At 41.2% G+C, this 23803-nt stretch overlaps 1 protein-coding gene across 3 annotated transcripts in view; it reads right to left on the bottom strand.

The window, feature by feature from the left end:
• Nucleotides 1–6839: 6839 nt before the first annotated feature.
• GGH (gamma-glutamyl hydrolase) overlaps nucleotides 6840–23803 on the bottom strand; it is a 29860-nt gene continuing 12896 nt past the window's right edge. For 2 of the 3 annotated variants that reach the window (XM_027832917.3, XM_037892539.2), the window contains 6 exons: nucleotides 19524–19608; nucleotides 14094–14232; nucleotides 12762–12868; nucleotides 12590–12680; nucleotides 10994–11131; nucleotides 6840–9665 (listed from right to left, as the gene is read on the bottom strand). In XM_027832917.3, the coding sequence (XP_027688718.2) occupies nucleotides 9544–9665; nucleotides 10994–11131; nucleotides 12590–12680; nucleotides 12762–12868; nucleotides 14094–14232; nucleotides 19524–19608 (682 nt within the window). In that variant the 3' untranslated portion in view covers nucleotides 6840–9543. Of the gene's footprint in view, nucleotides 9666–10993; nucleotides 11132–12589; nucleotides 12869–14093; nucleotides 14233–19523; nucleotides 19609–23803 lie in introns of all 3 variants that reach the window. The other variant, XM_043539577.1, reaches the window with a different exon arrangement.

Genomic DNA, 23803 nt, shown 5'->3' with positions numbered 1-23803 from the left:
ATTTTGCCTTTTCTGGGGCTCTCTTCCATTCTTTGAAGAAATAATTTAGTTACTGGTATAACCCACTGCTGTAACATCCCTTCTCCCTCCTCCTGAAAGCTGAGCCATTCCACTTCAATTCAGCAATTTCAAAAGGAAACCACCTGTAAAAGAAAAAAAAAGCAAAGGATTTCTTGTTCCACCAGGATTTCCTTTCCTGACAAGACTCTGGTCAGTTTCACACTGCTCTGTCTGTGTACAGAGGGGAGAAGAGACTTCAGACAGTAAAATCCAAGCAATTCTGAAATGGCCAACTGAGAGAACTTGGTTTTTCTCTTACATCTGCCCGTTTGTTCAACCACAAAGGAGGAAGTCAAGTAAAGAATAATTAAGGCTGAACAGCTGGCAACATTTCCTAAGCGTGTGGATTATAAATTGTGAAACAGTCTCACGAAGGACGTGATGGAAGCCACATTGCTCAAGTAATTTAAAACTAGACAGAGCATTTGTCTATATTGTTATGAGAGTGCCCTGCGTATGTAAATAGTTGATAAATATGCTGCCAGTAGATGGTGCTCAAGAATGCACAGCATAGGTCCTTGGTTTTGCAGAATCAATAAAACTTTGTATGTGTGTAATTCTGTTTATTGTTGTTATTGTCTCCTTTCAGTTCCTGGTGACCAGAGCAGGTTAAGGGAGCAGACGGTTGTGGTGGTTTAGAAACACCAACAAAGCACTGAAGGAAAGAATGGAAAGGTGGAGGGGACTGATTAGACTGGCCAAAGCCATGAAGGCTCATTAACATTAATTTAGTTGGGGGTTGGTCCTGCTTTGAGCAGGGGGTTGGACTAGATGATCTCCTGAGGTCCCTTCCACCCCTGATATTCTATGATTCTATGAACTGGTCTCCAGCCCCTTCTCAAACTGTTCAAGTGAGAACTGTGTAAAGCTAGAGGCTCAGTCAGGAGTAGTTATTGTCTGGACTGGTGTTACCTGAATTTATATAAGATTTAATCCATTTTAAGTGAAATTGCAATTAAAATATACTATATTTTTCAAATACACTAGAATGTTTTCCCCTTAAAGTGGGTTTAAAAACAATAGTTCTCATGCTACAGCTGTAGTGTAACAATCTCACTTCTCTTTCAACCAAGCCACTGTTCAAAATGAGTCCAGCTTCACTGCTTACTTGACTCAGCTCTCTTGGTGTAAAAATCAAATTGAGCTGATCATGCAGAGGAGGGAGATGGCCTATTCAAAAATCTCAGCCTCTCACTTATTCCTTAGGGGATCCCCCCCCGGCCCTCAAAAAGATACAATTGTTGATAGTTAAAGAATATGAGACACAAAGAAGAGCACTAAATCAAGTTTATACTAGAGTTTTGTCCCCAGGTGCAGGGCAAAATCTTACCTCAGGCAGGTGCACTGGAGATGAAGAGGACACAGGCAGCCTCTCCTGCCCCGCACTGTTCTCTGCCCAAAATGAGCACCCAGTGCTCGCTAGTTCTCCACTTGTGCTTCGGTACCTCAGGGGATGTGGTATCTGGTGGTTTAGAGATATGGCTCCTCTGTGCATAAACTTCTGTTGGCAGCAGGCACTTAAGGAGGAGCAATTGACACAGCACCTTTCTGAAGGCTCAAGCAGTCCAGACTCCAGATTAGTCCAGCAACAGTCAGGATTTGCTCCCCCAGGGAGAAGACCAGCAGCCAGATCTCAACCCTGTAGATCTGTGGAGATTCACTGATGGCCAGGTCATCATGCCAGCTCATGGCTTCCTTGCTACTCTACCTGATTCCTGGACAGCATGGCTCCACTACAGCTGTGTTGCTGAGATTTATTGGATTAGTGGACCTCTGTAAAGGACACGTAGTGTGCTGAGGTTGGGGGGTGTAGAGTGGGCTGGCAGAAACGTAATGCAGTCTCAGTCAGCAGTTCTCAACCAGAGGTCTGGGGCATCCTGGAAAGCGCAATTCCAGTTTCAGGGGATCTACCAAAATAAACCAGAGAGCAGGACTAGACTCACTGGGGCCCACAGCTGAAAGCCCCCAAGCAACTTAGCTTCGCAGGGCCCCCTGTGGTGTGGGGCCCTGGGCAATTGCCCTTCTGGCTACCCTCTAACGCCGGTCCTGGCTTTTAATCTACTGGATATGCAGAAAAACAGCTGGTGTGGCACACGTGGACCATGGACTGTTTATAGCATGTTGTGGGAGGGGGGTGCTCAGAAAAAAAAAGATTAAGACCCCCTGGTCTAGGCTGTATCACCTTTACAGTGTAGTTTTTGCTAGGATCTGATGAGTGCCCCTCCCCATTCCCAAAGACTCTCCTCAGCCCTATGCACAGAGCCCAAATCCATAGAGGCTGCTCCAAGGGGTCTAGTGTAATGTGGATAGTTTTATGAGGAGAGCTGATACGATATTCTCCCACTGGGAGAAGTGAAAAATAGGCCCAAATCAACAGAAATAATTCTCCGTCCCAAATTATGTTTTGCTTAGCTTGACTATTTTAAACGATTAAACCTTTGGTAAGGCAGCTCTTTTTATGGAAAACTAGGCCATATTCAGTCCTGTGAGTTTGCCTTTAAACTATTATTTGTAGTGGGGCCCTGTGATGGGGAGGTAGACCCCATCCCTAGGCTAGCAGAAAGAGTTCATCCTTTTGGCCTAGGAAGGGCCACAGATGGGTGCAATCAGTGCAGACACTCAGGAGGGAGCATGTGACTGCAGAACATGTGACTGCCTGTGAGGACTGTATAAAGCCACGCTCTAGGCTACCCTGAGAGAGATTAGGGTCTAGAAAGACCTTGGCATTTTGGTTTCCATGGAGACTGGCAGGAGGACAGCTGTCTCGGAATAGAGCCGTGGCCAAGGGCCTGGGCTGAGCTTAATGGGCTGGGACAAGAGTGCAGGAGTAAGACTAGTGAGCGACCTGGCTAGTGAGACGGTGGAAAGCCTGATGCAAGAATGACTGTGAACCTCTGGGAAAGGACTGGAAAAAGCTAGTGAACAGGAGCAAGGCTAAAAAGGACTTGAGGAAACTGGTTACAAGAATGAGGGGTTGAGTATACTTTTGTTCCATAACAGTGGAAAGGAAACATTGAGAAATTCAGCATTGTGTTTTCAGCTTCATGGAGTTGGTCCCTGAAAAAGGGAAACTGAGGCATGGCACTGAATGCAGAAGGGAAGGTATGGCACTTAGAGATCCCAGCTGAGGTGGAGGAGTATTATAGTATGTCCTACACATAGAGCTTGTCTTCACTACCAGGGAGATCGATGCTGCTAAAATTGATGCAGCGTGTATTGATTCAGCAGGTCTAGTGAAGACCCACTAAATCGACGGCAGAGCACTCTCCAGTCAACTCCGGCACTCCAGCTCCCCGAGAAGAGTAAGGTAAGTCGACTGGAGTGCGTCTCCTGTCGACGCAGTGCAATGAAGACACCGCAGTAAGTCAACCTAAGCTACGTCAACTCCAACTACGTTATTCAGGAGCATAACTTTGGTCAACTTACCCCAGTAGTAGAGACAAGCCTGTAGTAAGAGAAAGCTGCTATCCCAAATATCTTGCAGTCTAAACTCATAAGAGAGACAGAGGGGGAGAATGGGGATAACGCTTTCTTAATACAGCTGAGAAACAGACAGAGATTAAGTGACTTTCCCTAGGGCACACAAGAATTTTGTGGCAGAGCTGGGAGTTACACTCAGGAGATCTGAGTTCCAGACCAGTGCCTTACCTCTAACCCCGTCCTTTCTCTTTCTAGCTCAATTTGTGTGTTTTTTCTAACTTTTTGCTTCACACACAGACTTTTTACAATTTATTTTTGCTTTACAAATATGGTATAAAATTGTATAATATATGAAATCCAGTTTCTGCTACATAAAACACAGTGAAATGTCATATACTCCATAGAACCTTAAAAATGGGAAGCTTCTATTGTTCCCCAGAAGTGCATATTCTCATGCTAATTTTACTCATCCAATTGCATTTAATGATCTCATGCTATGATTACTCTTGCTTAGAAATTACTGTGTTACATCCTTTTGTATTTGCTTTCTTTTTTCACATAGAGAACGCTTTGGGTGTGAATAAAAAATGGTTTTATTGTTCTTCCAACAACTACAAAGGAAAAGGAAATTGACTTTTTAAAATTAAGTTTGGCACAAACTCCTGCTTTATGCACCACTTTCAAATGTTGATGGATATTTTCATGCAGTTTGAAACTTTTTGGATTAAAGGGTTTTACAGTTTTAGCTGCATAAGGATACACAAGGAAAACTGGTTCCAGAAATGTATTTTGTGTTGTGGAACAGAACTGAATTGGGTGAGGGAAGGTGGAAAGCCAGAGCAAAATCCACCCTCTATTAAGGTCCCCTGTGCAAGCTACCATCCACCACTGAACAAGCAAACCAACAACTGCTGGAATAGAAAACAAACAATCCTTAAGATCTGAGACCAAAAAACATAGAAGCCTGTAGAAGCAGGATGAGGACTGTATTTAAGACTACGGCTACTGAGCCATCCCCACTGTCTACCCTTGCTGCACCTCTTTTTTCCCCTCTGCACATTTGAGAGAGAAGACAGACATAGGATTGGAGACATCCTCTCAGAGCAGAAGAACATGTGTCATGCTGAACCTTACTAGCTCTCAGGAATGGCCTCCACTCACACGTAGGAGGAAGCACAACAGCTTTGTGCAACCTGCTGCCTCAGCATTCCTGCATGAGGGAAAATGTCACTATGGAGAACAGTCAACCCACCTGCCCTATTACTTTCTGTCCCATGCAGTCGTGACCATGTGGGTCTCTCGCAGTATAGCTGCTATAGTCCCTGAGGCCAGGGTGGGAGAATGTGCTGGAAACACAGCTCCTTCCCGGTATATATCTGTGTGCCCTTTTCCTTCCCAATCGCCTTCCTGTTGCTCTGTGTGAAGATGGGAACATGTCACCCTATATGTTAAGTAATGTGTTAAATTCTCAACTGGACATGCCAAATGCCTAATATACACTGAATCCACAATCTTATTCAGTCCCTCTTGTATTTAAATAACATACCATAGTACTATAACTATCCTATTCAAACACTAATCTTTGGTGTGAACCAGAAAGTTCTCAAATTTCAAAATGGTCCAATACAAACACACTACACATGTTAAAACCATTTATAAAATCTTGCTTTCAAAGGCATTGAAATATAATGTGTAATAGACAGAATTGCAGTGATGATGGTAAGATCAATTTTCAAAATAGTGGGCCAGATTCTGTTCTCCATTAGTCATCTCCTCCAGACAGCTGTATCAGGCCCTATGTCTCTGCCCTCTCTCCACCCCCCACAGATATTTTGAAATGTTTTAACTATATTTCAATAATGCAAATAGTGAGGTCTTTAAAATTGATCTATTAAAACATGCACTAAATAATTAAGAACCTACATTACAGATTAGAAGTTTTATACTAAAAAACATATTTGTGTGTGGGGAGGAGGCGTGCTAGCTACTTTTGAAGTCTTGTGGGTTGTTTCCGTTAGGAGGAGAAATTGATGGAAACCTGTTTATTTACAAATGTGCACAAAGTGGTCTTTCCCTGAAAACAATAGGCATCAAATATGAGGAGGCAATTTCTTTGCTAACAGTTCCTAGCCTCTTTCCAGCTAGCTCTCTGTCCAAAAAAGCACTCTCTGGCATTCTCTCTCAGCCACATTACCAGTGCTTCTTTTGTTCTCTCCAGAGCAGTATCAATCTGCCCATGCCCCTGCATCAATTCTGAAACACACTATAACTGTACTTCAATAATGCAAATAATAAGGTATTTAAAACTCAGCTATTATATACATTAACTAAGTAATTAAGAAGCAACCCTATAGATTGGAAGATTTATATTTTAAAAAATTACCTCTTTTCCTGAGCAGTTAGTCATTTCAAGGTCTTGCAGATTGTTTCCATTAGGAAGAGAAATTGATGATAGAATCTGGGATTTCTTAGATGAAATCCTGTTTATTTACAAAGAATGTGCATAAAGTCTTATTTCTGTGAACACAAGGAATCAAACAACAGGAGACAGTTTCTTTACTCACAGTTCTAGCCTCTTTCCAGTTAGCACTCTCTTGGCTTTCTCTCAGGGCTCTCTTACCAATGCTTCTCTTCTTGTCTCCTGGTTTTCTGCTACCTCTGGCTGATTCTGCCTCACAGACACCCACAGCTCCACCAAAATATACACAGCCCCTAAGCCCGCAATCCCCAGTCAAAAGCCCTCAGACCTCAAGAATCAGCTCCTACTCCATCCTTGCCATACTGATCTGTGATTTGGGTAGTCATTATTGTTTCAACTATCATTAAACAAAGGGGCATTTAATTCCTCTTTCATTTAGCCTGAATGACAGGCAGCTATCATGCTCACCAGCTTCAACGAGGTTTGTGACTGCCCATAAAGACACACTCTCTGGGAACCACACAAAGTCCACCATAACTGTATTAATTTTTCAGCGCTGTGATTAATTATTAGAAACAAATTCTCTGCCCTGCTCTGCCAGAGAGCTGAAAAGAGAGCAGAAACTGATGGAAGACCATAACTCGAATTACCACAGGTGTGGGACAGTCCCCATCAGAAGGGCAGCCAGAATAGTCTGTACCACCCTCTTTTGCCTCTGTCATGGGTAAGCAAAAGGGAGTGGCTAGAAAGCGATGCATTCTGGCAATCCTCAGCTGTCAGATGGTCCCTGGAGACCACAGCCAACTGGTGCAGGTTAGACCGGCCTCTGGACTGCTCTGTTTAGTGATTGCATCAAGATTGGGCAGGGAGTGAAGCAGCCAAGACTCTTTTATAATTTTTTTTAATAGTCTGTGTACACCTCTCAAGGAAGATACAAAACTGCTTGTGTAAACTTTATTTCAAGTATTAAAAGAAATCATTTAATACAATCAGTTCAATAAAGTGCTCCTTTATAAAGCAGAACAAAACAGCAAGGAAATAAACTTCCAAACTCATGAATAAATACACTGATCTCACTCAGATTACACACACCCCTACCCTTTGCATTTGCACACTTTGGCCCTGGTCACAACCAGTAAAGTTAACAGAAATTCCACTTGCAGGATTGGTCTCCACTATATTAGGGCTAAATCATGCATTTCTTACATAGACAAACTCTTAGGGTATGTCTACACTACAAACGCTACAGTGGCACAGCGACAGCGCTGTAGGCTAGACACTTACTACAGCAACAGAAGGGGCTTTTCTGTCACTGTAGTAAATCAACCCCCTCAAGAGGTGGTAGCTAGGTCCATGGAAGAATTCTACAGTGCGGGTAAGGTCAACTTAAATAGATCACATGGCACATGAAATTTTTCACAGCCTTGAGCAATGAAGCTATGTCAATGTAAGTTTTAGGTGTAGAAAAGCCCTACTCGGCAAAACTCCTGGGGATGCTTAAGTAAGAATTGCAGGATTTGGTCACTAGTGTGTAAGCAGTTTAGCAGCTATGCCTGTATGTAGATACAGAGCCTGACTGTCTTCTCAGACTGGTGTAAGTCAAGAATCAGGAGTAACTTTGTTAAAAACACAGCTATGCTAATGTCATTTCTCACACTGGTAAGCCAGGACACAGGAGACACGCTATTGAAATCAAGACTATACTAGTGCAAAACTGGGATAAGAGAAGAATCAGGCTCATAGTATTCTATATAAGAGTCCAGGATTGTCACACAGTCTGTATGCCACTCTGAAGCCTAGAATGTCTGAGTCAATGTGAAGTGATGGAAACAGCTACAAGCAGGGCTGAAAGCACTTTTTGTTTAGAATATCAACAGGTTGAATCATCACTGGGATTAGTACTCCATTACCATCCAATTTTTAAGTTCTCAGCCACGTCTTTATAAATTACACCTGTGTGACAGCATGAGCTTTCAGCTACTAGTAGATACATAATACAACACAAAATTGTATTGTGCTGAATTGGGGTAGTCAAGCACTTACAGAAGTGATCTAAAATGTCCTAGACTAATTAAGCTTTGCACAGTTTGACTGTAATAGTACCTAGAAATAATGAAATACAAATGCTGAATTTTATAACCAAAATACACCATGCTTATGAGTGCACTGGGCTGGATTCTTGACAGTAGTTACAGATAAAAATTTTTGCTTTATAGAACATTAATGAATGCATTTCCAGTTCTTTCTGTTAGGCCTGCTACAGGTTAGCCCTTATCTGGTCATGAATAGCGAGTAAGAAGTCTTCCACCCTCTCGATTGCCCTGATAAATTCTGCACCTGTAATGCAGATGTAGTGCTGGAACTGCTGTGTGTTACTAACTTTCAATTCTGGAGACCTGAGGTTAAAACACTATTCCCACTGATTTCAGTGGGAGGTTTGGGCCTGTGGAAGAAAAGGGAAATGAAACTGATTGCCTCATCTTCGTCCTATTTTGACATCACAAAATTACTGAACAAACTTTCCAGTAACTGAGAAGAGCTACTTCAAGTAAATGTGTTGCAAGGCAAAGCAAAAGGAAAAAACACAGTAAATGCAGCTGCCTAATAATTACAATCATTACATTGTATCAGCAGTAAAAGTCTTCGCTGACTGTATCCCTGTTAGTCACATTAGCATTACATCAAAATGTTTTTTAAAAAGGGATGAAATCCTGTCCCAACTAAAGTCAATGACAAAACACCCCTTAATTTCAACAGGGTCAGGATTTCACAGATTTCACCAAAAGTCAAATTATACATTATAGTATCATTAAAAACTCTAGGCAGTCATATTCTTTCAAAAAGCAAACTAATTCAGGGCCTATCCAAAATCTTTCCACTGACTTCAGTGTGCTTTGGAACAGATTCTTAAGGAATAAGTGAAACTGAACAAGGGAGCAGGAGGTGAATCAATGTTTTAACTGTGGCCTCCAAACAGACTTACTTTAACGGATGCAATGCCTAAATAATACTGCACCTTCACTATGTAAATCCCACAAGGTACAGATGGTACTGCATACACTTCTTTATGTCCGTTTGCAATAATGTTTCCCTGTTATTTTGTCGTGTTTCTAAAGGACAAACAATTTTCTCTGCCAAGAGTTTGGTTACACAAGCACACATCTGTCAAGCTCAAGATCAAAAGATTATTTCATCTTTTAATTGTATTGTACTCTGACCAAGAGAAGAAAATTATGATAAATCAAATCTTTTATCTACCCAGCTGTTATCACAGAGCCCACAACGTTTTGTAGAAGTAAACTCATTTCTTTCAAATATATGGCCAAAAGTATTGCTCAGTTTTTTTAAATAAACCAGATTTGTTTCAAATTTATAAGTGCAATCAAGTTGTGGTCTCTGGAAGTAAAATGTATTTCTCTGTAGCAGGTATTAAAATGACATCCAGGACCATTATAATGTAATTGAATTGAAATCTGTCAGATTAATGGGCCAATTCTACAGAGGTAACATAGGATAAATCACTGTAAAGTAAGCTAAGCATTTTGGCTTTCTGCCACTTGCAATGCACAACATGAGTTTAATTATGAAACTTGCAACAAATAACTTTATTTACAGATAGCTATCCTGTACCATGGGATAGATGTTCAATCAAAAAAATAGACTTGCTCAAATGAAGAAAATGTACCAGTAAAAACAGGGGTATAATTGTAAATCAATGTTTTGGTCTCTTCAGCCTTATTAGGAAAATGGTGCAGGCTCTTCCGGGCTGTAAAACATTTTAAAAGAACAGATTACTTCACTGTCATCATGCATGATAGTATCTTTCTTGGTGAAATCACTTATTCTATATAGGATTATAGTAAGCAGTACTGTAATAATTTACATTTGTGGGGAATATTATGGAGCTAGCTTTTCCAAAGATACTGGTAATAGGGATACTATATTATCATGGAAGAATATGTTAGTTTTTAAGAGCAATCGCTGCTTCCGAAAACTTGATTCTTGCAGCACTGGAGACCCATGCAACACCAGAACTAATACATTGCAATACTAGACTATTAGATATTAAAATGTTGAGAAAAATTGTATTTGCAAGGAAAACAAAAATCCTACTAATTCAGCTTTTTCCATCTGGAACTAGGCATACGTTAAAATTAACATGAAGTAATAAGGAATATCATTGATGAAAAGTAAATTCTGTTTCAGCAGACTGGACTGGTTGTTAAATACTCATAGAGGCTGAGTATAAGTCTCCACTGGTCAGCAAATATTTTGCATTTCTTTCCCCACATTTTATTTTTATGGTTAGGAGAAAATTGGCACGACGGAGTCTGATATGTGTAAAAAATGTTCAGGAGGCAGTGTTGGCCTACACACCATTGTTGTCAATCTCGTCTGAGGACCCTTCCTGGGCTGCAGAAATTTTTTTAGCCAGCTGGAGTAATGGCTGTAGAGATATACTGAGAGGATTAACTACTGTACCTTAAGGGACTAACACAGAAGAGTTTGTGGTATAGCACAAGAGACAGAGTGACACAGCTAGACACTGCAAGAGGAAAGTGTATTGGTCTTTGTCTGAGCCTGGAGACAGTTTCCTACTTACTTTTGTCAATCCCTCTACTGTAATTACCCCAATTAAAACAAAACTCAGAAAGCTTCTGGAAATAAAATCTTCCATTCATTATCTCATTCTACCTACTTTGCCCAAGGCAGAGTGAGACTGGGATGTGAATAAGAGCTTTGAGTTCACCTAGAGTGCAGCCTTAACAGTTCTAAAGTTTCATCAGTTTTTGGTGTCTGCTCAAATGTTTATATCAAATTAAAAATCGACACTCTCCTCCTGGCAAATTACTCTCTGCTAAAAGGAGTTTGTATGCTTCCATCAGAATGCTTGGCTTTTGTTACTTTTGCTTAACCATTCTATTTACAATGTCCCTCCTTTCAATAAGCCTTTAAAGCTTGCATAGTATGTGATCATAGGTATAGTATTTTGACACTTTGAAAGGGGCCTTTTTCCCCTCTCAAAGAATATTCTACTGTTTTATCTCTCTGAAACTAAATTTTATGAATATAAATGAAAAAAGAACTATTTACCTTCATTCACTAAGAAGTCAGCTACGTAATATGCAACTTTCATAGCTGATGCAGAATGTGGTATGCCTGATGAGTTCTTCCATTCAAAAGGATTTTTCTCTGGATGCCATTGGACACCATAAATTGGGTATTTATGTGCTGTGTAAACAAATTTTCATCAATGCATGTAACATTTAGGTCTTCACTTAAATTGTGGCATGCACAATTTTATTACAATGAACACATTATTAGAGATCTCACTATATCTCACATATAATTTATAACATCTATAATGGGACCAAAAAGCCTTAAGCAGCTTGTAAAATGTATTCCCACCTAAACTTCACATACAAGATTTCAGCCCAAGAACAATAATGGTGACGTTTAAAAAAATAGTTTGGTCAATTTTACATTATAAGAAATTAAAAGTTATAGTGAGATGCTAAATGAAAAAGGGCTTAATTCTATGCAAACAAATTTCTGCAGGTCGCTGTTCCACCATTGTAATCTGATTGCTTTAGCTGCAATATTTAAAAAAAAGGGAAAAATAAATGGTTTCATTATAAAAAATAAGAGTACTAAAAGTGTTATTAATTGCAGTTACGATCTAACTTCAGTACCATACACTTACTGTATAGCTTCTAGCAGAAAAATGACAAAATCCTCTCTATAGCATACTCTACTGCAGTGGTGGGCAACCTGCGGCCCACGGGCGGCCCGTCAGGGTAACCTGCTGGCGGCCCACGAGACAGTTTTTTTACATTGACCGTCCGTGGGCATGGCTGCCGCAGCCCCCAGTGGCCATGGTTCGCCATTCCTGGGCTGCCGCTTCCTGCGGTTCCCACTGGCCAGAAACAGTGAACCGTGGCCACTGGGAGCTGCAGGCAGCCGTGTCTGCGGACGGTCAATGTAAACAAACTGTCTCACGGCCCGCCAGGGGATTACCCTGATGGGCCGCATGCAGCCCGCAGGCTGCAGGTTGCCCACTGCTGCTCTAATGAATCAAAACCGATGTTTCTGGAGTTAAATATGCCAGGTAAAGGCACAGGTTATGCAGGAGTCTTTTGGAAGACAGCAATTACCAGAACTGTAGTCAAAGGAATGGGGGACACTGTTGGCACGTCACTAACATAAATGGCTCTCCCTGTACTACAGGCACGGATAAAGAGAGCAACATGGAGAGGCAGTATCTGTAGACAGCCAGCAGTGGAAGTGAAGGCTATACATGTTTCATTGAGGAGGAGTTTAAGCTACAGAAACTGGAGTGGTGTTTCCATGTCTTGTCCCATAGATCTGAAAATATTTCATTTGATAAAGTGTGCTAACATATCTAGGTGTGGAGCAGAGGAGTGAAAGAGAGAACAATCATACTCTGAAACATGCACATCTAAAGTAAAGTGCAGAGGTATAAATTATCTTCGACAAAACATATTCTAATCAACCAGAAGGCAGGCAGTGCAGACACTTAACTCCTTATCCTAACATTAAAATTAGTAACACCACCGCCACACTCACTGAGATCTTCCACACAAAAAACAAACAAACCCTCCCCCCTCTCCCTCCCAAAAACAGCCCCACAAAACCCTATCACAGTTTACATGTTACACTGATAACTACCTTCCATTGTCGATATAAACTCCACATCTGCATGGGTGTTAGTTGTTAGAACCTTATAGAAATTGCGTAGCTTCTCATTCTGTGTGAAATTCTGCATTAAAAAGTGACAGAAAAAATGTTTTATTTCTAGATTTAACAGAGTAACCTCATTTTGGTTCACTAAATCAAATACCTGCATGGAGAGGCTCCAGTGATGAAAGTGTGCTGTCAAAGACTCAGTGGCAAGTTTTTTCAACAAGAAGTCTGGAAAATTCTTGAACATCCTGCTGTCTTGTGCAGCTTGTCCAAAAAAGACAAAGGAATATTCTCACTACCAGGCAGCCATAGGAACATCCATTATTAGGATGGAGATAAATGTGATGAAGTACTGGCTGAATTCATTTTAATTTCTTTTGATTCTGTTCTTTCACTGAATTTTATTAATCAATAATACAATACAAACATACTCCAGTAATAAATCTATAATACAGCTATGGCAGAGTGCAGTCTAACAATTCTCACTAGGCCATATGCTGCAGCCCTGACCCACTAAGGGCCCCATTCTGCCTCCTTTGCTCCCACTCATTAGAACGACGTTCTACCATTAATGTCAATGGTGTGGTGAGGTACTACTCTGTGTAGTTAGGAATGGCAGAATTTTTCAAAATAAGGCAAGGCAACAGGACTTAGTCCATTGATTAATTACTGCAATCAATGGAAGAAATCCTGCTCATTGCTCCTAGAGAGAAAAAAAAAAACAAAAAAGCATCATTCAGAGCCAGCTTCTGCCACTCTTATACTGAGTTGCATCTCATTTTGCAAGTAGTCCCACTGGTTTCAATACTATATATCAGGGATCGGCAATCTTTGGCATGCGGCCCACCAGGGTAAGCCCCCTGGCAGGCCGGGCCGGTTTGTTTACCTGCCACGTCTCCAGGTTCAGCTGATCGCGGCTCCCACTGGCTGCCGTTTGCCATCCCAGGCCAATGGGGGCTGCAGGAAGGGTGACCAGCGCATCCCTTGGCCCGCACCACTTCCCGCAGCCCCCGCTGGCCTGGAGCGGCGAACCGTGGCCAGTGAGAGCCGCGAATGGCTGAACCTGCAGACGTGGCAAGTAATCAAACAAGCCTGGCCCACCGGGCTTACCCTGGTGGGCCGCGGGCCAAAGGTTGCCAATCCCTGCTATATATTATAGTATATAAGGATCCAGAGCTCATTACAGAGTTAGGGGGCTGGATCAAAATTATGGATCTAGGACCAAACTTTCCCAAAGTTCATAGCTTTTCAGATCCATAATTTTGGTCAGGCCTTTCTCTAATTACCCATGAGCTGCAAACAGTTTGCCCTCAAACCTTTAATTTTTCAGTCACAGAATTTTATTGGCTTTCTTACAGAAGTAACAATATTAATATTATAAAAACATTAGTCACTTATTTCAAACCTTCAACCATAAATATTGGTTTATTACATGAAAAAAAAATCCTGTGAATCCAAATGACATTAGCAGTGTAACAGGATTGTTCACCTGTAGTAAAGTTCAGTGGGAGAGCAAAATCCTCAGTATTAGTCCAAGTCAGTAAAATCTCCCCGCTGGTGAGGTATGTAAGCTCTTCATATCCCAGACATGTTCCCCATACAGGAAAATAGTCTCCTTTATCATTAGCCTTTAAAATAAGAAACAAAAAAAATGAAGAAATGGGTCAACACATACAGTAATTTACGTACAAGTTAACAAACTGTAAATCCCTTTTACTTCTATAGGACTTTTTCTGCAACATCTAGCCCTTTTATGTGCTTGACGTTTGCATAGCCAGCAATTTTATGCCCTGGGTTCCTGGAGGAGAAATTTGGACATAAGAACATAAGAAAGGCCATACTGGGTCAGATCAAGGTCCATCCAGCCCAGTATCCTGTCCACCGACAGTGGCCAATGCCAGGTGCCCCAGAGGGAGTGAACCTAACAAGTAATGATCTAGTGATCTCTCTCCTGTCATCCATCTCCACCCTCTGACAAACAGAGGCTAGGGACACCATTCCTTACGCATCCTGGCTAATAGCCATTAATGGACTTAACCTCCATGAATTTATCCAGTTTTCTTTTAAACCCTGTTATAGTCTTAGCCTTCACAACCTCCCCAGGCAAGGAGTTCCACAGGTTGACTGTGCGCTGAGTGAAGAACTTCCTTTTATTTGTTTTAAGCCTGCTGCCCATTAATTTCATTTGGTGGCCCCTAGTTCCTATATTATGGGAACAAGTAAATAACTTCTCCTTATTCACTTTCTCCACAACACTCGTGATTTTATATACCTCTACCATATCCCCCCCTTAGTCTCCTCTTTTCCAAGCTGAAAAGTCCTAGCCTCTTTAATACCTCCTCATACGGGACCCATTCCAAACCCCTAATCATTTTAGTTGCCCTTTTCTGAACCTTTTTAATGCCAGTATATCTTTTTTGAGATGAGAAGACCACATCTATATGCAGTATTCAAGATGTAGGTGTACCATGGATTTATATAAGGGCAATAAGATATTCTCCGTCTTATTGTCTATCCCTTTTTTAATCATTCCTAACATCCCGTTTGCTTTTTTTGACTGCCGCTGCACACTGCGTGGACTTCTTCAGAGAACTATCCACAATGACTCCAAGATCTTTCTCCTGATTAGTTGTAGCTAAACTAGCCCCCATCATATTGTATGTATAGTTGGGGTTATTTTTTCCAATGTGCATTACTTTACATTTATCCACTTTAAATTTCATTTGCCATTTTGTTGCCCAATCACTTAGTTTTGTGAGATCTTTTTGAAGTTCTTCACAGTCTGCTTTGGTCTTGACTATCTTGAGAAGTTTAGTATCATCTGCAAACTTTGCCACCTCACTGTTTATCCCTTTCTCTAGATCATTTATGAATAAGTTGAATAGGATTGGTCCTTGGACTGACCCCTGGGGAACACCACTAGTTACCCCTCTCTATTCTCAAAATTTACCATTTATTCCTACCCTTTGTTCCCTGTCTTTTAACCAGTTCTCAATCCATGAAAGGATATTCCCTCTTATCCCATGACAACTTAATTTACTTAAGAGCCTTTGGTGAGGGACCTTGTCAAAGGCTTTGTGGAAATCTAAGTACACTATGTCCACGTTTGTTGACCCCCTCAAAGAACTCTAATAGATTAGTAAGACATGATTTCCCTTTACAGAAACCATGTTGACTTTTGAGCAACAATTTATATTCTTCTATGCGTCTGACAATTTTATTCTGTACTATTGTTTCAACTAATTTGCCCAGTACTGACGTTAGACTTACCAGTCTGTAATTGCCAGGATCACCTCTAGAGCCCTTCTTAAATATTGGTGTTACATTAGCTATCTTCCAGTCATTGGGTACAGTAGCTGATTTAAAGGACAGGTTATAAATCATAGTTAATAGTTCCACAATTTCACATTTGAGTTCTTTCAGAACTCTTGGGTGAATGCCATCTGGTCCCGGTGACTTGTTACTGTTAAGTTTCTCAATTAATTCCAAAATCTCCTCTAGTTGCACTTCAATCTGTGACAATTCCTCAGATTTGTCACCTACAAAAGATGGCTCAGGTTTGGGAATCTCCCTCACATCCTCAGCCGTGAAGACTGAAGCAAAGAATTCATTTAGTTTCTCTACGATGACTATCGTTTTTAAGTGCTCCTTTTGTATCTCGATCGTCCAGGGGCCCCACTGATTGTTTAGCAGGCTTCCTGCTTCTGATGTACTTAAAAAACATTTTGTTATTACCTTTTGAGTTTTTGGCTAGCTGTTCTTCAAACTCCTTTTTGGCTTTTCTTATCACATTTTTACATTTAATTTGGCAGTGCTTATGCTCCTTTCTATTTACCTCACTTGGATTTGACTTCTACTTTTTAAAAGATGCTTTTTTATCTCTCACTGCTTCTTTTACATGGTTGTTAAGCCACGGTGGCTCTTTTTTAGTTCTTTTACTGTGTTTTTTAATTTGGGGTATACATTTAAGTTGAGTTTCTATTATGGTGTCTTTGAAAAGAGTCCATGCAGCTTGCAAGGATTTCACTCCAGTCACTGTACCTTTTAATTTCTGTTTAACTAACCTCATTTTTGCATAGTTCCCCTTTCTGAAATCAAATGCCAGAGTGTTGGGCTGTCGAGGTGTTCTTCCCACCACAGGAATGTTAAATGTTATTATATTATGGTCACTATTTCCAAGTGGTCCTGTTACAGTTACCTCTTGGACCAGATCCTGCGCTCCACTGAGGACTAGATCGAGGGTTGCCTCTCCCCTTGTGGGTTCCCATACCAGCTGCTCCAAGAAGCAGCCATTTAAAGTATCGAGAAATTTTGTCTCTGCATTTCATCCTGAGGTGACATATTGAAATCCCCCACTATTATTGAGTTTTTTATTTTGATAGCCTCTCTCATCTCCCTTAGCATTTCATCGTCACTATCACTGTCCTGGTCAGGTGGTCAATAATAGATCCCTACTGTTCTATGCTTATTAGAGCACGGAATTACTATCCAGAGAGATTCTATGGAACATGTGGATTTTTATTTCATTTGATTCTACATTTTCTTTCACATATAGTGCCCCCCGCCCCTCCCCGGCACGACCTGTTCTGTCCTTCCGATATATTTTGTACCCTGGAACGATTGTGTCCCACTGATTGTCCTCATTCCATCAGATTTCTGTGATGCCTGTTATATCAATATCCTCCTTTAACACGAGGCACTCTAGTTCACCCATCTTCTTATTTAGACTTCTAGCATCTGTGTACAAGCACTTTAAAAACCTGTCACTGTTTATTTGTCTGCCCTTTTCTGATGTGTCAGATTCTTTATGTGAATACTTCTCATCTGAACTAGCCCATACTTTATCCTCTTCCATCCTCTCCTCCTGACTAAAACCTAGAGAATCTCTATCAATATATTCTCCTCTAAGAGAAGTCTCTGTCCGATCCACGTGCGCCTCTGCAGCAATCAGCTTTCCCCCATTTCTTAGTTTAAAAACTGCTCTGCAACCTTTTTAATGTTAAACAACATAAAACAGAAAGTGTCAGTGTTACCTTAAAAACAGTGAAACCAATGTGAAACTTGAGCTAAGGGCAAAACTAGGAGAAGGAAAGAAGAGCTAAGCAAAAGCAGAATGAAACCTTCAACTTAAAGAAGCACATAAAGCTCTAAAGAGAGAAGATCCGGACAGCAAGCAGGTGGCAATTCTACACCATACGCATGGTTTAAAAGCTCTGTTGCCCCAGAACATTATTTTTTTGTGATGGCTCAGTGCATTTTCTTAATTTCTTTCTAAAACAAATTTCTGAGTTGTGACCCAACTTGAGAAGCTATTACTCAAAAGCTATTTTTCTGGAAAGATCTAAGCAACTGAAACTCGGGGCTTAGAAAGAAAGTGCCATCTCCACCTTTACTATATCCCTGATACTGTGACTGTAAAAACTCACATAGATATTTACTCCTATAGTAAACTACTGATATACAAAATATCTTTACAAAGAAGCTCCAAAAGCATTACAGTATCTTTCTAGCTATTTGCCATGTAAGTGCTAGATATGTTAGGCTTGCTACTCCTCTCACTTACTCTGATGCAAATGAGGAGCAACTAATGTCAAAGGAGTTACATCAGTTTAAGTGAAATTATAATCAAGCCGTTAACATATACTCCCCTTACTTTTGCTGTGCCTAAAAATGCAGCCTAGAGATTAACCACTTATTTAACAGCATTAAAGTCTGTAATTTATAATTTATAAGCTGAGGAAAAAATCTTCGATGAAATCCTTGCCTCATTTAAGTCAATGGCAAAACTCCCATTGACTTCAATGGGTCTAGGATTTCACCCCTTGTGTGTACATGTAATTTAAAAACAGTCACATCAAGTAACCTCTTTATTTTGAATTTGATGAGGGAAAGTGGGAAGAGACACTGATGTGAATTTAAAAGAACAGTAGAAATTCCAATCATCTTCATACATGCAAACATCACCTTGACTTCTATAACTCACATTGCACTTATAAAATGTATCAGTATTTTATCGTGCTAATTAAGTCTCAAAGGATGCAGTTCAGAGCACACAATTTCAGGAGTAAAACAGAGAAAAGCATGCCAGGAAAGGACATCTATAAAGAACTGGAAATTACTTTCTAAATTTTCAATTATCTTGATTACATACAGCAAGTCAAATAAGATTTTTCCTCAAGCTCTGTATATGAAGTGATGACAAGCAATTTACTGAGTTGCTGTGAAATGTTCGTGCAATTTCATCATACTGTTTACTGTAATGGTGCCCCCACCAGACATTGTGGCCCCAATCCTCCACACTTACTTACATGCTTAACTTAACGCATTGTGCGTAGTTTCATTGAGATAAATGGGACTACTTATACTGCATAAAGGTAGGCACGTCTTTGCAATATCAGGGGCTATGATACCCAGATGACAATGCCCATGAACAAAGATGGGTGCTCAAGTTGAAACGCTTTAAAGGGGCCTGGTTTTCAGAAAGTGCTGAGCACTCACCCAAACCCCTAAAAATCTTGGCCTCAGTTAGTACTGAGCACAACATATGAGCACCACTTCTGCTTCATAAAAAATACACAATCTTTCTTAGCATCTAGTGTAAGTGTTGGCAATAAGGGTGATTAAGCTAAATTTTACACGTAATGTTGTACAAATAAAGAAATTAACGGTTGACTTCACTTAAATTATTTAACGATGGGCCTCAAACCTTAAAGTTCAGATTCTAATTTTCTGGAGGTGTTCATCTGAGACCTGCATCTAACGCTATTAGATGATTTGTTAAACACACATACCAGTAGTCAGTTGCTTATTAACAGGAATATACTGCACTCCAGTTGCAGATGTCCAAATATAAGCCTCCCATGATTTTGGTCCCTGAACACTGACAATAACCAGAACAGTTTTTCCTTTAAGTAGTTACCTTTAGTGCCTTGTTGTAAAATATCCTAGCAATCCTGGAATATTCTGAAGTCTTAAGATCAACACCACCTCCTGGGAAAAGCACCCTGAAAAACAACAAAATATTATTACATCTAAATAACTATAGGTCTAGGCATAATATAATATGTAAACATGGACAGGGCTGATAAGAACCCTGAGACCTAAACTCACTGGAGGCAAACACCAAACCATATGATCACAATGTCTATGTGCTACAGTAAATTCCAACACTTAAAAAAAAAGGGGGTGGGCTAGCTGCTGAGAATAACTAAAGATAATATTTTCAGAGTGAGAAGAACCTGAAGCTAAAACATACAAGCCTTACAAGATAAAAGGCCATAATTAGCATTCTGATCCAAAGCTTCCATATTACAATTCAATGGATGCCGTTATTTTCTTTTACTGATTTTATTTATTATTTATATAAAGTCAGCTTCTCACAGTCCTTACTTTACAGAACAGATCAGCGAGACAGGGTATGGCCCACCCTTACTCACTTGTGCAGCCCTCCTCAGATTGTGACTCTGATCACAGATGAGTTGGGATGAAAGGTAAACAGCAGCTACTTGACCACTACTCCCGTTTGCAAGTATTTGGGTGGCAAGAGGATAAAGAGTGGGAAAAGACTTGACTCTGCCCTCTCCAATAGCCAGCCAGATATGCCCATTTGCTCAGGGCAGAAGATGAAGTTACAGTAGAACCTCAGAGTTACAAACACCAGTTACGAACTGATCGGTCAGTCACACACCTCATTTGGAACCATAAGTACATAATCAGTTAGCAGCAGAGACAACAACAACAACAAAAAAGCAAATAAAGTACAGTACTGTGTTAAATGTAAACTACTAAAAATATAAAGGGAAAGTTTAAAAAAGAGGTTTAACAACGTAAAGAAACTGTTTGTGTTTGTTTCATTTAAATTAAGATGGTTACAAGCAGCATTTTTCTTCTACATATTGAAGCTTCAAAGCTGTATTAAGTCAATGTTCAGTTGTAAACTTTTGAAAGAACAACCATAGCATTTTGTTCAGAGTTACTAACATTTCAGAGTCACGAACAATCTCCAATCCGAGGCATTGTAACTCTAAGGTTCTACTGCACCATCTAGCCCAAAATGCAAGTGTGTTTGGCCTTCTACAGAACATAAAGACATTGTCCTTGTCACAAAGAGTCTGCAATCTAAGGACCTAGCACTGCCACCTTTACTCACATTGAGTCACATCTTACTCCACAAGAAATCCCATGGAAACTATTCATGGAGTAAAATATCATTCAACCTAAGTAAGGGTGGCAGAATCAGGCCCTCAGCTGACACAATACCATAAGGGGTGAGTTGAGTGGAGCAAGGAACCTGGGAGAAAAAGTTTCAAGGAGGAAGTGCAGGAGAAAGAGGGGAAGACAGGAAGAAGGGTAGAGGAACCATGGAGAGGATTGGAAGAGGAGACAGAGAAGGAGTAAGGAGGGAAACAGCGAGTAGGCAAGCAGCAAGGGCTGTGAAATAGCTTTGGCAAAATGAAGGCCATCACTGAAAGGAGATATAGACAACATGAGAAAAGTGAAAGTGGGCTGCTGGCTTCCATTCAAATGCTGCTCCTATCAGCCTGCTCACAGGCAGAAAGGGGTGCCAAAATAAGTAGGGCTGTCAAGCGACTAAAAAAATCAGATCAATCACGTGATTGCTCACACTGCTAAACAATAATAGAATACCATTTATTTAAATATTTTTGGATGTTTTCTATATTTTCAAATATATAGATTTCAATTATAACAGAATACAAAGTGTACAGTGCTCACTTTATATTTATTACAAATATTTGCACTGTAAAAAAATATATTTTTCAATTCACCTCATACAAGTACTGTAGTGTAATCTCTTTATCATGACAGTTGAACTTACAAATGTAAAATTATGTACAAAGAAACTGCATTCAAAAATAAATCAATGTAAAACTTTAGAGCCTACAAGTCCAATCAGTCCTACTTCTTGTTCAGCCAATCACTCAGACAAACAAGTTTGTTTAAATTTGCAGATGATAATGCTGCCCGCTTCTTGTTTACAATGTCACCTGAAAGAGTGAACAGGCAATCGCATGGCACTGTTGTAGCCAGCGTTGCAAGATATTTACATGCCAGATGTGCTAAAGCTTCATATATCAGGGGGTAGCAGTGTTACTTTGTATCCACAAAAACAACAAGGAGTCCGGTGGCACCTTAAAGACTAACAGATTTGGGCATAAGCTTTCGTGGGTAAAAAGCCACTTCTTCAATTGCATCTGAAGAAGTGGTTTTTATCCCCGAAAGCTTATGCCCAAATAAATCTGTTAGTCTTTAAGGTGTCACCAGACTCCTTGTTGTTTTTAAAGCTTCATATGTTACTCCTGTGGGCATTCTGTGCCAAAAAATTTAAAATTCTTCAAGTTTTATTTGTCAATAAATAAATGCAGAGGCTCCAGCATGGCAGTGGGGAGCACAGACTACTGGCTGTGTGAAGGTGGGGACCACCCTTCAGCTTCCTCACCCCTCATCCTCGGGACATGGACTCAGTGGTGAGGCTGCATCCAACCCTGACACAGCATAAGGCCTGGGCCTGCCCCAGAAACACTCTTGGGCCCTGCACCAGATTTTGAGCAGGCAGGCTCAACCAGGCAGGATCTAATTGTGGAGGGGCTCAGTGTGGGGGGACCCAGGTGTGGGGTGAGAGGATTCTGTGCGAGACTATCTAGGTGCAGGCAGCTCAGTGGGTATTCTAGGAGCGTGGGCAATGGGACCCTACAGGAGCTTCAAAGTGACAGTGGCTGGGGCTCAGCAGAGACGTCTCGGTGGGGGGTCTCAGCAGGGCTGTCTGGGTGCTGGGGAAGTGAGGGTTGGTGAGGTGGGGGTCTGGGTGCAGCTAGTTGGGAGTCAGTGGCATGGGGATCTGGATGTGGGGGCTCCAGGGAGTGCAGGGGGGTGGGGCTCATCAGGGTGGGGGTTTAAGTGCAGGGAGCTCAGTGGGGGCGTGGTCTGGGTTCAGGGAGGCTCCAGATGCAGGGGCTGAGGTTCAGTGGGGTGGGGTTCAGGTATGGTGTGCTAGGGGCTTCTGGGTGTATGGGGTGAGGCTTAGTGTGGGTGTCTGGGTTTGGGAGGTCCAGATGCACGGGGGTTGGTTGGATGGGGGAGCAGCTCCCATACAGTGACCTCTCCCTTCGCAGCTGTGGCGTGATGGGGGCAGGAAACAGAAGAGGATGATGAGCATGGGAGGATACTGCAACTGGGGGAGGGTCGGACACAGCCCCAGCCACTCCTTGCAGGGGAAAGGGAAGTCCTGTCCTCTCCTGCCTCCAGCCCAGCCAGGATTAACAGCTGATTCTGGCTCAGGATAGGAGCCACTGGCTTGGGTGTCCCCAGCCCTGCGGTGATTTACCTCTCTGACGGCTGCCTGAAACAATGAACCTGCGCAGCTAGGGACTGGTACGTGACTACTCTTGCAGATTCCCTTTGCTTACCCCAGAAAAATGACTTTCTGATAGGGAAGCAAAGAAATCTGCGGTGAACATGAATTCTGTGCATGCGCAGTGCTGCAGGTTTTCCCAGGAGTAATATGTCCCTTCATCTTTAACCGCCATTCTAGAGGACATATGTCCATGCTGATGACAGGTTCTGCTTGATAACGATCCAAAGCAATGCGGACTAATGCATGTTCATTTTCATCATTTCAGTCAGATGCCACCAGCAGAAGGTTGATTTTCCTTTTTGGTGGTTTGGGTTCTGTAGCTTCCCTCATCAGTGTTACTCTGTTAAGACTTCTGAAAGCATGCTCCACACCTCATCCCTCTCAGGTTTTGTAAGGCACTTGAGATTCTTGAACCTTGGGTTGAGTGCTGTAGCTATCTTTAGAAAGTTCACATTGGTACCTTCTTTGCATTTTGTCAAATTTGCAGCGAAAGTGTTCTTAAAACAAACAACTTCATCCGAGGCTGCTATAACATGAAATATATGGCAGAATGTGAGTAAAATACAGAGCAGGAGACATCCAATTCTCCCCCAAGGAGTCCAGTCACAAATTTAATTAACACCTTATTTTTTTAACAAGCGTCATCAGCATGGAAGCATGTCCTCTAGATTGGTTGCCGAAGCATGAAGGGGCATACGAATCTTTAGCGCATCTGGCACATAAACATCTTGCGACACCGCCTACAACAGTGCCATGCGAATGCATGTTCTTTCAGGTGACATTGTAATTAAGAAGTGGGCAGCATTATCTCCTGTAAATGTAAACAA

The sequence above is a fragment of the Chelonia mydas genome, chromosome 2 (genome assembly GCF_015237465.2).
Source record: "Chelonia mydas isolate rCheMyd1 chromosome 2, rCheMyd1.pri.v2, whole genome shotgun sequence".
NCBI classification, from domain to species: Eukaryota; Metazoa; Chordata; order Testudines; family Cheloniidae; genus Chelonia; species Chelonia mydas.
This window is presented reverse-complemented; position numbering and strand designations above follow the sequence as displayed.